At 38.5% G+C, this 15931-nt stretch overlaps 1 protein-coding gene across 1 annotated transcript; it reads left to right on the top strand.

The window, feature by feature from the left end:
• Nucleotides 1-431: 431 nt before the first annotated feature.
• Nucleotides 432-15471, top strand: LOC143102902 (interferon alpha-13-like). Its single transcript, XM_076266697.1, has 7 exons — nucleotides 432-566; nucleotides 647-733; nucleotides 855-1001; nucleotides 1098-1181; nucleotides 14969-15112; nucleotides 15201-15299; nucleotides 15382-15471. The coding sequence occupies exons 1-7, from the start codon at nucleotides 432-434 to the stop codon at nucleotides 15469-15471; spliced, it is 786 nt and encodes a 261-aa protein (XP_076122812.1).
• The last annotated feature ends 460 nt before the right edge of the window (nucleotides 15472-15931 follow it).

The raw sequence follows: 15931 nt of genomic DNA, 5'->3' as shown, positions 1-15931 counted from the left end.
CTGGGTTCGGTCAGATGGATAATTATTTTTCTTATCAGTGTATCACTGTAGCAACCCAAAATGAACTGCACTGACACTGAATGAAAGCCCACTATTAACTGCGTAAAGCTCGTATGCTTGGCAGTTGCCACAGTTCGCTGATCCAGCAGTGAGAAACGGAAAACGGAAATCTGCTTCCGTTTTGAAGCAGTAGCAATTTAATTGATGCTCTCGTCATTGTTTCACTATTCAAATCCCTAATATAAAAACCTCAGACATGGCCATACTGGATTGGTATACCAGCTGGTTTGGCATCATCAGGTAGGCTGAAGAGGCCTATATGAGATCCAGAAAAAATATATTACAATAGCATTACAGCATTTCCAACCCAACAATACTACAATCAAACTGAATTTTGGTTTCAGGTTCTGCATCGTTGACCTACAGAGATAATGGCATCCCAGAGCGTTGCCTTGTTCAGCGTTATCTTGCGCATTATCTACATTGCGCATGTCCATTCAGCACCTATTACCTGCGGACTGCAAAGGACATTGGTGGAGAACTCCCACAGTCTCATGGAGAACATGGTAAAATATGATATGAAGGTTACAAATTAGGCTATCAATATGTATAACTCTATTATGTAACAATCTTACCTGTAACGCAGGGTGGTCGTTTTCCATTGGAGTGTCTTCCGCATAATGTGGCTATTGAATTTCCGACAAGTGCCTTTCAGACTGGCAACGCTACAGAGGTGAACTGGGTATTTTTGTGGTATCAGTTTGAAAACATTTAATTATTGTTTGCGACCAATATTATGGTACTACAGCGATGGTTAACTCACGAGATTATTACGACTTTCTGTCATTTAACAGACCCTTGTGGCTGAAAGAGCAGTTTATGAAACTCTGAAATTTATTGACACCCTGTTTGAGAATAACTCTCCACCGACCACCTGGAACACAGAAAACCTAGATGCTTTTCAGAACATAATTTACCGTCAGATCGTGGAGAGCAAATGCGTAAGTCAAACACTATTTACAACGGCAACGCCTTTTAATTAATTATATTCAAACCAAATTATAACTGCATGCTTTTATTCCCAATCAAATGTACAGATTAAATCAGGAACGCCACAAGGTGATTTCCACATCAGAGAATCAGCGCTGAAGACGTACTTCGCCCAAGTGGCTGAACTAAAGGTGAGAAAATCTTATTATTTCTTTTTGGCATAGCTCATACTGTGTATGATAGTTTTATGATAGTTAAAATACTGTTTCATTTTTTTCAGGACCTTGGTGTTTGCGGTTGGGAAGTGGTTCGAAAAGAACTCTTGTCCACCTTCCAGTTTATACTTCAAAACAACTCCGTCAACTTTATCTAGAGAAATAAATGTCACTGCATTATTTATGCTTATTTATTTACTGTATTTACTGTTATTCCAATTAGATGTTTACATTTCCCTGAGATAGCTCTAAAGTATTGTTTACGAATGCAGAACCTCAAAACACTTAACTTATTTATTTTCTGTAATATTCTCTATTTTTTATGTATTTTGTATTTATTCATCTATTTATAGATGTATTGTTGCTCAATACCTATAATTATGTCAAAATGCAAATAAATGTATGATATTCAAAAAAATAGTGTTAAGCTTATACTTTTTTCAATTTAGAAAACCAATTTGAGGAAAGAGCTTGCAAGCATTTTCCTCTTGTGAGTTGGACTTTGATCCAATCCTCAAAAAGTTTTTCTATTATGGTTAAATGGTTAAAGGTTATGGTTAAAGCCATTTTACAGTCTTCTATTCTGTGAAATGAATAACACACAGAGTTGTATGAGATCTTTAATTTCTTGGCCATTTCACATGGAATAGCTTGTGATTAGTCATTTGTACAATGTGAGGCCCTTCTTCCTCTGGCTCATGACAGTTGCACTGAGGGATGGTCATCTGTCTCCTGTCTTACTGTTTTGTAAGATGTACATAGAAAAAGGTGCACTTCGAAAAAGTAGAATATCGTGGAAAAGCTCCTTTTCCCCCAAACAAAAATTAAAAAGTGAAACTTTCATATATTCTAGATTCATTACACATAAAGTGAGATTTTGAAGCTTTTTTTTCTTTTAATCTTGATGATTATGGCGCACAGCTCATGGATCCAGTATCTCAAAATATTACAATAAACTATGTTGGTTTCCTGAGCCTTTCATCTCTCAGTCTGGTTCAGTACACACAACTACAATCATGGGAAAGACTGCTGACTGGATAGTTTTCCAGAAGACACTCACTGACTCCCTCCACGAGGAAGGTCACAGAAGGACATTGCTGAAAGGGCTGGCTGTTCACAGAGAGCTGTATCAAAATATATTCTTGGAAGGTTAACTGGAAGGGACAAGTGTGTTAGGAAGAGGTGTACAAGTAACAGTGATGGCCACAGCCTTGAGAGAATTGTCAAGCAAAGCCGATTCAAGAGCTTGGAGGAACTTCACAAGGAGTGGACTGAGGCTGAAGTCAGTGCATCAAGAACCACTACGCACAGACGTGTCCAGGAAATGGGCAACAAGTGTCACATTCCCGGGGCCAAGCCACTTCTGAACCAGAAATATTAGAAGTGTCTTACCTGGGCTAAGGAGAAAAAGAATTGGGTCGTGCTCAGTGGTCCAAGTCCTTTTTTCAGATGAAAATAAATGTTGTCAAGGTCCAATCAAGAGTCTTGAGGAAGAGTGGAGAGGCACATAATCTACTAGTAACTGGTTTGCTGACCATGGTATTATTGCTTGATAATCTATGGGGTATTTTCAAGAAGACAATGAGAGACACCAGACCCAACAATACAGACGAGCTTAAAGCCCCTGCTAAAGCAATCTGGGCTTCCATAACACCTCATCAGTGAAACAGGCGGATTGCCTCCATGCCACAATGTATTGGTGCAGAAATCTATGCAAAAGGAGCCTCGACCAAGTATTGAGTGCATAAATTAAAGGTGCAGTCAGGGACTTTACGCGATTTCAAGACAAGCCCATAAAATGTTTTGTCACATTCAGCAATCATTCCGTGATTACACTGTTAAAAAAACGGTCTCTGTAGACAGCCCAGTTTTCAAAAATTGGAAACTAACAAAGTGGGGCCAGCCTGTCCCCCCCAAAAAAAATGAAACCCTGCATGGAATTTCTCTGGGAATACAGGATTTTTTATTCCCATGATCTGTAAGCGCTAATTATCAAACCTAAAACAAAAAAGGCTTGAAATATGTAATGAATCTACAATATATGGAAGTTTCACTTTTTGAAATAAATTGTGGAAAACATTAAACTTTTCCACAATATTCTGTTTGAAATGCACCTGTACTGTTGTATTTCTATTTAATCTATCAATAATTGGCAGGCTATTTTTAGGCTATTTAGGCTTTAATGTAAAATGTTATTTTAATGTAAATGCAATGTTTATTGATGTCATTGTAGGCCCTATAAGTCGCTTTGGACAAAAACATCTGCTAAGAGCCATAAACATAACATACAATGTTTACACTGTAGTTCTGATTGGTGTTTAATCGCTTATATGTTTTCACTCAAAACAAGGGCATTTCTAAGTGACCTTATACCTTTTGTACGTAGTGTACATAATGTTTTATTGTGATACAGCCCACCTGGGGTAGAGCTCTCCATGGTGCTGACGCTTTTATAATATTGGATTTAATTTTTCGGGACCCCATTAGCCATTATCGTTATTGGTGTGAACGACCTAGACATAGCCCATGATGTATTTCTCCCTCGACGTAAGGTTGCTTTGTCCCAGTCGTAAAGTATACACAAAAGACATAGTTTATTATATAAAACTTTATTTCAATTTCACAATGAATATAAAATATGTAAGTAAATAAATAAATAAATAAATAAATATTTAATCAATAAATAAATTAATAAATAAATAATGTGTTTGATTATTTCTTTTTGCTCTCCAGGAAAGCATGGAACTTGACAAGGTTGTAGTGAACTTCATCCCTCACAATCTCCCATGCACACACGCTGAATTCCTAAAAGACAAAATATGAAACAAACTTAAGTTGAAACCAACACTTCAAGGGCCCAACACCAGCTAACAAGGCAAAGAAGTAAAAGCATAGGGTGAAGTTAGGTAATTTGGGGCACCTTTTGGTAGATCACAAAAAAAACCCTTAAAATTCGGAAGAGTTGGCTGCCACAAGTGGTAGGCCTACCTTTTTAACTACATATGAGTCTCTGCTATATCTCTATAGAGACAATATGTTGCCAAGTGAAATATTTTTGAAGCTTTGGGCTTTCAAAGACATTAAGACATCCTACCTCACTCTGATGACATGTTCAGGTAAAATGGGCCAGCCAGTTATGGCCATTGGAAACACTAGAGAGGGACATACATGCCAACAGCTACATGCTAATAGATAATCATGTTTTTTCTGGAATATAGTGACAATCATTGCATCATCTTCAATATTTTTTAACTGACAAAACTACTATAATCATCTTTTAGCCTATATGTGGCACAAGGTTTTTGTGGATCCCAGTGGCTTATAAACATGGTAATTTAAAAAAAATAAAATGTCTCATTTTAGCGGAATGTTTTGTCCCAATTTACCTGATGCATCAGATAATCACTAAAATCCTTTCCCATAAAAAAGTATGGTGTATTGTTATAATATTTTGATAACAATCCATAAAATATCACACCATACAAGCATGTTTTGTGTGATATCATCAATGTTTTAGCTGCAGTTGCCTTATTACCATCAGCCCAAAATTAACATGTCAGGTGATTTTCTTGTTCTGGGTCCAGTGTTTTTTTGAATCGCAACCCCACCTATCCTTGTTATATCAGACCAATCAAAATTATTGTTTCTAATAAAGGACATTTGTAGTTAACATATAGTAACATGATTGGCTTAATATTTAGAGTCCAAGATGTAAAAACCTTGTTTGTTACATTTTACCTGACTTCACCCTAATTTTGGAATTGGTCAACAAATCCGGTCCTACCTTCTCTGTAAGGATGGCATGAAGTTTCTCGAAATATGACTTCAGAGCTGTACTGGCATTCGAATGGCTCTTATTTCCCACCTGCAAAACATAATAAAATTGTTTTCCTATTCGTACGTGGACAAGATGATGACATCTGAAATGGGACACTAGTCTACCGTTTTTAGACTTACGCATCCTCTCAGTTTTTCAATCTGACGGTGTAAAATGTTCCGAAACAGTTCAAGCTGGTCAGGATTCCACGTAGACTCAACTTTGCTCAGGTCTTTCTGGAAGATTTCAGAAGTATATCCGAGGACCTCCAGCGCAAGTGTGGCAACATCTTCGTTCTGTGAAAGACATCAGTAGTAGTGTAGTGGGCCTAGTAAGTACTGAGTAATAATAATTGATTATATAACGGGCCCCTTCATTGATAGTTTGACAGACATATGACAGCCTTCAGCACTGGATCTTATAAATCTGTTACCTAAACCTTAATTGGAAGAGAAATAGGCCTAGCTACACAAAAAATACAATCGGCCCATCGACTTTTGCTAACCTATGTGTTGTGTCATGGCTGTCACAGTGCCACAATGGGCTACTTAGAGCGCTAGTCTGTGAAGCAAAGGCCACGTTGCTTTAAAAGAAGCCCGAAGCAGGAGTATCCCAAACCCTACCTGTGCCTCCCTGTATGCCTCCGCTGGGAAAAGACGCGGCCCTTCTCCTTTTTCTTTCAAGCATGCCAAAGGAAAGTTACCGCCCTATACATGAGATGATATTTTCTTTTTAAGTTACATGACACATACATATATCAAATTAGGAAAATTATATATATATCAAATGATTATTATTCTCACCATCTGTGTGAGCAGCAACACGCTCTCTTCGTTCTTGCTGCCAAGTTGGAATTGCGTCCACCTGCACCCCTTCGACAAAACACTGTCGCAGAAGAACACAATAAAACAGTAGAGAAAAAAACTCGCAGGAGTCATTTTTAAGTGACCTAAGAACACAAACTAAGAACGTCAAATTAGATATCTTTGATGTGTCAAGTTGAACTGAAGAATTCGCCATACCTCTGAGACATTATAAAGATGCCCATTTCTTTCGTTTTGCACGTTGTGGCCAGTGGTTGGCAAAGTCGATTTCGTTTCCTTACAAGCTGTGGTTTAGCTTATTGCAAATATCAACGGAAAATTAGCCTACTAGGTTACAACTAGGCCTACAACAAATGCGGACGTTTGAGATGTTAAACCATGTGGGGAATATGTCTATGGGCGCCTGCTCACAGTGGAAATCTGTTTTGCAAACCTTAAGGCGCTGGTTTTGAATTAAAAAAGACGCAGTGAATGCGGTGTTGCCATTCATGTAGAGACCACTATCCTTGCACTATAGAGGACCTGTAAGTCTGACAAGTTGCCCTCACTAACGGCTTTCAGTCTATGGTGGTAATTACGAAATTGTGGCTACTCTGTCCTGAGATTTAGGCCTACAGCACTATTTTATTACGTTGTATTTGTTCTATTATTTTTATTTCGCGTAAATATTAGTTGTTAACCAATCTCATATTGCACTATGTTACATCATTTTTATGAATGGCGGTTTCAGAAAAACGACATGACGCTCGTATTGTGCACTTTCTATTTTTCATCTCAACTAAATTTCTTGCGGGGAATCCCAAGCATGAAGAAAATGGTCGTTGATACGAAACTTCCCTAGTTGCCGATGTAAGCGCGGTGAGCAGATTATTACGAAGGTGACGGTGTAGCCTAAATTAATGAGCTTTTAAGTTTTTACTCAATATTAGTTTACTAGACTACATCTCTTCATACCAAAAGACATGCCCATCCATATGAATATGGCGGCTATCCTTGTGTTCCTTTCCTTATATTCAGAGCAATCAGCTCAGACCTCCAGTGTGCTTGTTTAGTTTTTTGATGGTTATGGGCAGTTCCAGCGTTATGGTGGTGACAGTTGGACTCATATTGGTAAACAAAATGCCTTAGAGCAGAATCAGTTAATTAATTTCCATAACTTTTAATATAAACTCTGTCCTCTGAATAATGACAAATTTCATATAATCATTTACAAGAATACATGGCGTTATGGACGTGATATGAAATAGACACACTTATGAGAGATTACAGGTTTTCTACAAACTCTGAATTTTTAAGGAAACTGCTGAAACCATTATAAATGTAGCATAAAGAAGTCTATGCTTTTGTAATGCACAGGCTAACTGGCGTTATGGGTGTGACGTTTTCACTTTATGGATGTGATGTGTCTGAACCAATCCACATAAAACTGCATTTTTATATGAAACAATTGAAATTGAAAGTAGCTAGCAATTAAATTATTGCATCCTCAGTGCCCATATCCACAGGAAGAATCAGGAAAATAAGTCATTTAAAATCTTTAAAAAATATATTTCTTTTTTATTTTCTCGTCATCCATTTTGGTCAATGATTCCCAGTTTACTGAAACACCAGGGAACATGAAACTTGGAGGCCACTCCTAGGCCCCCCAGAACCCGAAAACTTCTGACACTTCAAAATGCTGGCACATCGTGTTGTAAACCTTTGTAAATAGTAGAGCATCACATTTCAAATTAAACTGTGTTAAACAGACACGAATGGCAGGCTGAACACATCTGTAACAGAATGAGGTTGCTACGTTAACTCAAGCTGCAAAGTCAGCCATTTCACCAGCTAACAAGATAATCCAGTTAACAACATTATGACAATTATAATGGGAAGATAATCACTCAGATTTTCGTTATTAGGCCACTCTAAAATAGGCTGTGAATCACTGGAGGTATTTTGATATTATGTTTTGTTTCGCTCACGCTTAGGCCTTCCTGTGGTTTTGATCAGCCTAATAATCTCTGAAATGTCAATTGGAAACACTAGGTGAAATGTGTCGAAACTGGCATGCCACCAGAACAGACATTTATCGGCTTTGAGGTAAAATAAAGTCTCCACTCCTGTAAATTCACATTATATAATAAGGTCACATCCATAACGCACCATGAAAGGTTTTAAAAGTAAGAAAGGGGAACAATTTGTTCATCACACTTTACATTGATATAAATCAGCTTTGCGCAGACATTCTCGCATCAACACTGTACAATATGTGTAGCATAAACTTTTCCTATAAAACGTTATGGATGTGACATTGCCATTGAACTTTCTGACTTATAAACAAGAGCCTTACAAATTTAAGGAGCTGTGCTTTTAAGGCAAGCTGAGCATACACATTGCTCTGCCATTCCTTGTCAATCTGGAATTTGTCAAATGGAACCTTAAGTCCATTTATCCCCTTTTTAATATTGCCATATGAAAAATGTTGCTTCTGAATGGTTGCACACCATATTTATGATGTAAAAAGAGTGTAATTTTTCATCAAATTCAATAAGATCAGTTACAAACAATAACATATAGACCTAAATGAACATTTTAACAACAGTTCTATGCGGTTCTATTTGTGTGTGCACAATTTTTTTCATGGTAAGGATGTGATCTCTGCATGGAATTGCCCTTATGCATTTGTGGAAGTTGGTCTCTAATTCGGAAAAGCTCATCACTCTCACTTGGCTAGTAAAACTGAAAATGTTGCGACTTTCCCTTTTGTAGCCTACCTTCTATGGTAAGTTCTATTGGGCAAGTCCCTCTGTGGAAAAGCATTTTATGTGGAGGTTTGCCCACACTCTGCTGGGAATGAAAAACTGTTCATCTGTTCATCTTTTTAAAAGTTTAACTATAGTGTACTGTATGTGAAGAGAACATTGCTGTGACAAGTGTGTTACCCAGACCCAGTCACATAGATTCTTAAGGAACACTTGCTCGCTGAAAGATCACCGAATCACTGAAAGATCTGAAAGTTACTGGTATTTAACTGGTATTTTACTGGTTAAGAGTTGAAGGAATGAGAGTACAGAATATTTGCACAGACAGGATAAGCTAGGGTGTCTGAAGTGAATGTTTGGACAGAGGGATTGCATATGTCTGCATGTCTTAATAATGTCTCTTTCCCCCCTAATTATAAACTCTGATGAGACTAGGCATCAACTCAATTTTTGCTCAACTGGTCACAAATTCCTGTAACTAGAATCATGAAATAGTAGCACAGAAATTTGCTTGAGTAGGAGTATCTTGATTATATTTGGGACTTTGTAGGCTATGTTGACTGTTCTTTAGTTTGACTTTAGTAGAGGAAGGAGTATCATGCTCACTTGTATTGTTTATTTTACTTCACCTTGGTGACCTTGTGTTATTATATGTGTCATAATAAACATCACTTAGTTGGCCTAAGTCATAAATTGGCTATGATTAGATATGATTAGACTTAGATGTGTGGTAAGACTTCCCTGAGGGCCCATAGTTGGCAGGCGTGTACAGTATGTGTGTCATTCAACACCATTTCTCTCTCTCTCTCTCTATTTCTCTCTCGCTCTCTCCAGGTAGAGTACTCACTTCCTCTGCCATTCAGTCTCGCCATCGTTATTTATAGTATTTGGACTGGTCTGACACTTAGATGAGCTGCATCTGTATTGTTGTCTAGTCTCACTTGTGAAAACCTGATCTTTGAAAATACTTTTGGGCTGAATCAACCCCAAAAGCACCCAAATATTCTTTGTAGTCTCAGTCTAATACATTGTGATTATTTTTATTATTAGAAGCTATACTTTTGTGAAATATGGTGCATGGACATAATCATGTTTAAAACTTAAAAACTTTAAAAATGTAATTGTTTACAAATCAGAATGTAACTATAGTGTCTCTGCCTGTGTATGTCCTGTATGTCTGCCTGTGTATGTCAAATTGCTGAGACTAATGCAAATTGATGGTCACCATTAAATACAATTATAAGTGCACATGAAAATAATCAAACATACATTCACCCACCCCCACATACAGATTGGAACCATAAATTAGATAAGTAAGAAATCTGTTTAATATTACCAGTGTTACTAGTGTTTGTCACACTTGGTCAAGTCAGCAACTATTCTTGCTTACCTCCATGTACATTTGCATGAGTCATCAACCAGTCTATTTACCATAATAGCTGTTGTCACAGTAGTCTCAAGTTTTGGAAAATGGAGAACACTATTTGTATTTATTTATTTCTTCATATCTACTACACATCCAACTCACCAGGCATAAATATGCATGTCTACAGCCAATAAATGCTACGTGCAGCATATTCATCATCCCAAATTAATCAAACTATATGTGACTAAGACACACGTGTCCCGGGCATGATTCAACTGGAGTTCATATCAGGACAAAGGTGATTAACATCCATCTCTTACCCCTCATCCCATGCCAGAGACCGACTGACACAAATAACAGGTTTGTCTTGATATAGGGCACTTGTATTGTCCCTGTAGGGCATAAACACTTGAGAGGGTGAGTAATTTTGTTTATACTTGGATTGCTTTCGAGCAAATACATAAGTTTGTGTCTGTGTCTAAGCCCTTATCGTCTATCTGACTGCCTTCCGGCATGAGGTCGTCCAGATTCAAATCCCTCTGTGACCTTCACTCTACCTTGTGAGTGTGGACTCAAGGGTTACCTCAGTGCGGCGACCTCTGAAGCAGCCTCATGAAGGTTCATGCGATGGAATTCGGTGGAGAAACCAGTTGAGATGTGAAATGTTAGGAAAGAAACCAGTGGTTCACCAAAAGCAGTTAAATAATGCCCGACCTGCATATTTTGAAGAGGTAGCTTATGAGACATGACATTCAGTCCTTTCCTTTAGCCGTGGCCTGTTAGGGATTCGGGCTTGGACCAAATGGTTGCCGGTTCGATCCCTGACCAGTAGGAAAAATGTGGGAAGTGAGCATTGCTCTCCCATGCCCACATCCATGGCTGAAGTGCCCTTGAGCAAGGCAGCTCACCCCTCACTGCTCCCCGAGTGCCACTGTTGCAAGCAGCTCACAGCTCCGGGTTAGTGTGTGCTTCACCTCACTGTGTGTTCACTTTGTGCTCTGTGTGTTTACTAATTCATGAATGGGATAAATGCAGAGACCAAATTCTTGTCTATGCAAATACAAATACTTGTATACGCATGTTTGGCCTGGAAACCTGATTTACATTTGCATTTATCAGCCAGAGGAGACTTTGTTGATGATTTCAGTGATTTCATTAAAGTAGGCCTAGTTACATTAATAGGTAGGCTAAATCAATAATCAACTTAAACAAATAATAACTGAAGCATTGATTTTTCAGTATTAGTTGGTATGGTATGATGTGGCTAGCTCACAGGCTACAATATGTTGCCCTTAAACATGACTGAGTCTTGTTCCGGAGTCAGGAATGTCCATATGGCATGCAGCATCACCAACCTATTGCTGTTTCTTTGAATGTATACTATAGCTTTAAAGCTTGATGTGCAACAAGCTTATCAACACAATAACATTTTCTTTGCAACTGCCCTCACATAGATGAGGCTAATTACAACAATTACTTCCCTTTAGTTATAGAGTTCAAGTGATGCTGAGCTGCAGTTATACTTTAAATTATATTTATCTGTTATAAAAGATTTTGTGCATACTGTAGCCGACATCATAAACTTTAAAATTAGGCTTCATGTTAATGTTTATATTTGCATGAAATTTAGAAAATGTGAGCCATGTGTTGTGTAAACAAGTTGCCGTTTCCCATGCTGTCACTGAAGATCCAATTTGATAGGCCTACTGCTGTATATAATTGCGACACAGGGCTAACAGAGAGCTGGGTGCAACCTGGCAACAACATGTTTTGTCTTGTTCTGCAGTTGCTAAATGTTTCGGTTTGATCAACATAAGACGCTCAATAGCCTACACAATGACAGGGTTTATACTGTTGTGTTGTGGCCACTGTTGTGGCCTTTCTGAAGTTTCAGTCTTTCACAAAAGTCAGGGAACACAAGTAAAACCTGGTTTAACCTTTTTAAGCTTAATATAATTTTCTTTTGAATTTGAAGAACTCATCTAACATTTATTCTTGGAGAAAAGTTTTTACTTGAAACAAAAACAATTTAGGACATAGGCCTAATGGCAATAAATAAGTAAATACAGTATCATATATACAAATAAATAAGCAAGTCATATCAAATAAATAAGCACGTCACGTCATCATATTGATTACACTGGCGGAAAAATAATGAAAAAAAGTGCATAATGAACAGTTGCATCTATCTGCGACGACTGTTCTCATGTCTTTTGGTCCAGAACATGTGATCAGACGCATGCCGCAGAATGAACCCAAGCATCCGCAAGATCTCTTTTCTCGCGACCTCCCACGCGCATGCGCTGAATTCCTGGCGGCACAACAAAGGTGGGAGAATTTCAGGGCTCCGAAAATGGACTCATAGTTCGTGCATTTCATAAATTGTAACAGGCTTTGTTAATAAATACGTTATAGCCTACCTTCTGTCGGAGGACGTCTGATATTTCTTTAAAATATGCATCCAGTGCGATTTTTCTGTCAGGAAAGTTGTCTTCTTGGATCGACTGAGATTTTTTCAAAACCTTAAATAACAATATTAAAGTTGTTTATTATGGATGATGATATTATTGTTGATGTGATTAAAAATGTTCGATGCCACTTACACACTCGCTCTCCTCGACCAGTCGGTATACTATATTTCGGAAGTCGTCGAGTTTCCTTTGATCCCAAATGTGTGGCATGGTGTCATTCTCAAACAGAATGTCGATGTGTCTAAGCACTTCATGAATAGCTTTCTCCAAGCCAACGTTCACCTGCGGCGAAAAAAAGTGTTCTAATTGTTCTTCTGGTATGCAGTCTTGTTTCTGTGCACCAGATGGAGGAAAACACTGTTCTCACCTGTGCAGTCCTGTTCATCTTAAAAGCAGAAGCAGGGAATGTCAGCTGAACGTTGTGATCAAGGCACTCCAATGGAAAATTACGTCCCTGAAACAGACCAACCATTCAGGCTCACATTTAAACGCATTCAATTAGTTTCATTCATATCACTGATGACAAGGTATACGGTATCGTTTGAATGTCTATTAGCCTACCATGTTCTCAAGGAGATCATGTACTTTCTTGATCAGTGCCCCTTGTAACAAACAAGTAACGGGCAGTGGGTAGACATGCGCAGCGCACAGGATAATACTCAGAAAAGTGAAGGTTTGAGGTCCCATCCTGTCAGTAGCTCTCCAACGCGAAGGCTGCAACCAAAGTGACTTATTTATATAACTAGGCTACTTCGGTGATTCATTAAAACAATCCTTCACATTCTTTGACGATTAAGATCTAGTTGAGGTTATCGAAAATGGTGCGTCCTTACCTGTTTTCAGTGCCCAGTCGTAAAGGTAGGCTGGTTTTAGATTGTGGTTGTGATTGTCCCAGACCCATGTTCTGAATTTAAGTCACCCGGGTCAATGGATGTATCGAAAGTGAAATAAGACCTCATAAGGAGCGTTCGATATACATGAAGGGGTCTGGAAACCGCAGGAGGACGTTTCCGAACTCCAATGTCACTGTTCCGCTTTTGTGGCCTCCTCAGCGGCTACGGTGGTGGTGCGGCAAAGAACCAAAACGCTAAAACAAATGATGCAAAAATAAATTAGTTTACCGCAACTATAACAGCTGGATGCAACTTGTGATTTAGGAAGTTTTTAGATGGAATGCAATCTGTACGGGTTTGTATCATCCTGCCTAGCTTTCCGCATAACCTCAATACATGGATTCATACATTTCAGGTCAGATCCAGGACATTTCATGACTCAGACTGAAGTGCAGGTGATTATTATTAGAAAGCATCCTTTATAAATACTAGGCCTATGGCAAGTGAAATAATAATAACAAAAAAGGTTCACAATCACAAATAGCTAAAGATGTCTATAGACGAGTAGGCCTATAGTATGAGGGAAATTTGGTCTCTGCATTTATCCCAATCCGTGAATTAGTGAAACACACTCAGCACACAGTGAACACACAGTGAGGTGAAGCACACACTAATCCCGGCGCAGTGAGCTGCCTGCAACAACAGCGGCGCTCAGGGAGCAGTGAGGGGTTACGTGCCTTGCTCAAGGGCACTTCAGCCGTGCCTACTGGTCGGGGCTCGAACCGTCAACCCTCCGGTTACAAGCCACGAGTTGACAATGCGCATGTTTATTTAGCAAGGGAATACAAAACTATAATAACCCTAACTCTAACCCTAACACTTGAAAAACACCTTGAAACAAATAATTTATAAATAACGTATAATTTAATTATTTGAGCAGTTATGATAGTCAGCAGTTGCTGTTGAAAAAAGAGGCGCAACAGCAACAAATGGAAAATGCTCAGGATGTCCAGCATGCGATTTCTAAAAAAATTCCCTGATTTAATTCGTAAATTTGATCAACGGTGTCCTCCCTCTTTCACTTCTTATTCGAATCTTTCTATAAAACCACATTGGAGGAGATGGAAGACAAACCACAAGAAGATCGACTGGATCTACAACCACACATCCAGCAGGTATGGTCATGCTTACAACCGGAATAAAAAAAAATAGGCTATTACTTTTATGAAATATGCAGTGTAATGGTATGGTGTGTGTGCTCCTCCTTTTCAGTTGAAGCATCGTTGACCTACAGACAGAATGGCACTTCAGAGCTGCTCCTGGTTGACAATCATTCTATGCTTTGCGCATATCAACGCAGTACCGATAAAGCCTACATGCGGACTACAGAGAAGATTGGTAGACCAATCCTACCGCCTTCTGGAGAGCGTGGTAAATTAAAGCGTAGGCTATGAGCAAGGCTTTAATGTTTTCAGTGGGCCAATCACGCAGTGACGATGTCATTCCGCTTTATCTCGCAGGGTGTTCGCTTTCCTGTGGAGTGCCTTGATCGATCACTATCGTCAGATTACGTTCCCATCCTCTGCATTTAACACCTCTGAGGCTGCAGATGTGAGTGACATTCTTGAAAAGTAGCCTAATTGGTGTGGCTGCAGTGGATACAGTAGCCTAACTAAATACCAGCGCGTCTCATCTTTTTTTACAGAATGCTGGTGCAGAGAAGATGGCTTATGAAACTCTCAAATTGATCGACACTTTGTTTGCGAATGACTCTATGCCGACCAGCTGGAACAACAACCTGGAGGATTTTCAGAGTTTAATTTATCGTCAGATTGAGGAGAGCAGATGTGTGAGTGAAAAAGATAAAACAGTGATTACAAAGACAGCTAATTTTAAGTGTTTTCTTTCATCTGAATTTGACATTTCTTCTTAACCAGATTATGAGCAAAACTCATTCGTCCCTGGATGATTTCCAGGATAGAAATACTACACTGAAAACGTTCTTTGACAAAATAGCAAACATTTTGACAGAGAAGGTGAGGCCCGGAACCGTTCAGTAATATTCTCTTCTTTGTTGCATAATAGCTTATTATCAATAATTACTATGTTCTTTTCCAGGAATCCAGTATTTGTGCGTGGGAGGTGGTTCGACAACATATATTGTCCACACTCAGATTTATTCTCCAGAGCTCCAACTACCTTTTATAGGCCAAAATCTGTGTAAAAATGGTTAATTGTACCTATTTCCCCCATTCATTCTATTTATTTAACCTATTTATTATTAATGTACGTATCTATGTATTTATTTATTAATGCACACAATATATTTTGAACTATAGGTCTACATGTGTTACTATAGTATACTTACTTGCACTGTAACTTGATAAATAGCTTTGATTTGATTGATAGGCCATCTGTATTTTTATTTATTTTTTACCACACCTATATGTATGCATAAATGTTATTTATTCAAACTATCTTTCCAAATCAAATAAATATGGAAAATATACGTTGTTTGGTTTTTTTCTCTGATGTAGCCTATGTGGATCCTTTGTCGGAACATTGGTTTTCTGCAGACAGCAGAAATTGTGGAAATCGCAAATCTTTGCAGGGCCCAGAGCCTTGCAATCAGTTTTTTCCTTGCTACCGTCGTCTTTGCGCTTGACTC

The sequence above is a fragment of the Alosa pseudoharengus genome, unplaced genomic scaffold (genome assembly GCF_046254945.1).
Source record: "Alosa pseudoharengus isolate Yale_2024_CS ecotype anadromous, Long Island Sound unplaced genomic scaffold, YU_APseudo_1.1 YU_APseudo_1.1_scf_4, whole genome shotgun sequence".
Classification (NCBI taxonomy): Eukaryota; Metazoa; Chordata; class Actinopteri; order Clupeiformes; family Clupeidae; genus Alosa; species Alosa pseudoharengus.
Note: the sequence above shows the minus strand (reverse complement) of the source record. Positions and strands in the feature narration are given on the sequence as shown.

Bases quoted from the DNA above. Each gene is read 5' to 3' on its own strand.
- LOC143102902 (XM_076266697.1), top strand. From the start codon at position 432: ATGGCATCCCAGAGCGTTGCCTTGTTCAGCGTTATCTTGCGCATTATC. The intron at 567-646 runs GTAAAATATGAT...CCTGTAACGCAG, and splicing joins ACAGTCTCATGGAGAACATG to GGTGGTCGTTTTCCATTGGA. The intron at 734-854 runs GTGAACTGGGTA...GTCATTTAACAG, and splicing joins AGACTGGCAACGCTACAGAG to ACCCTTGTGGCTGAAAGAGC.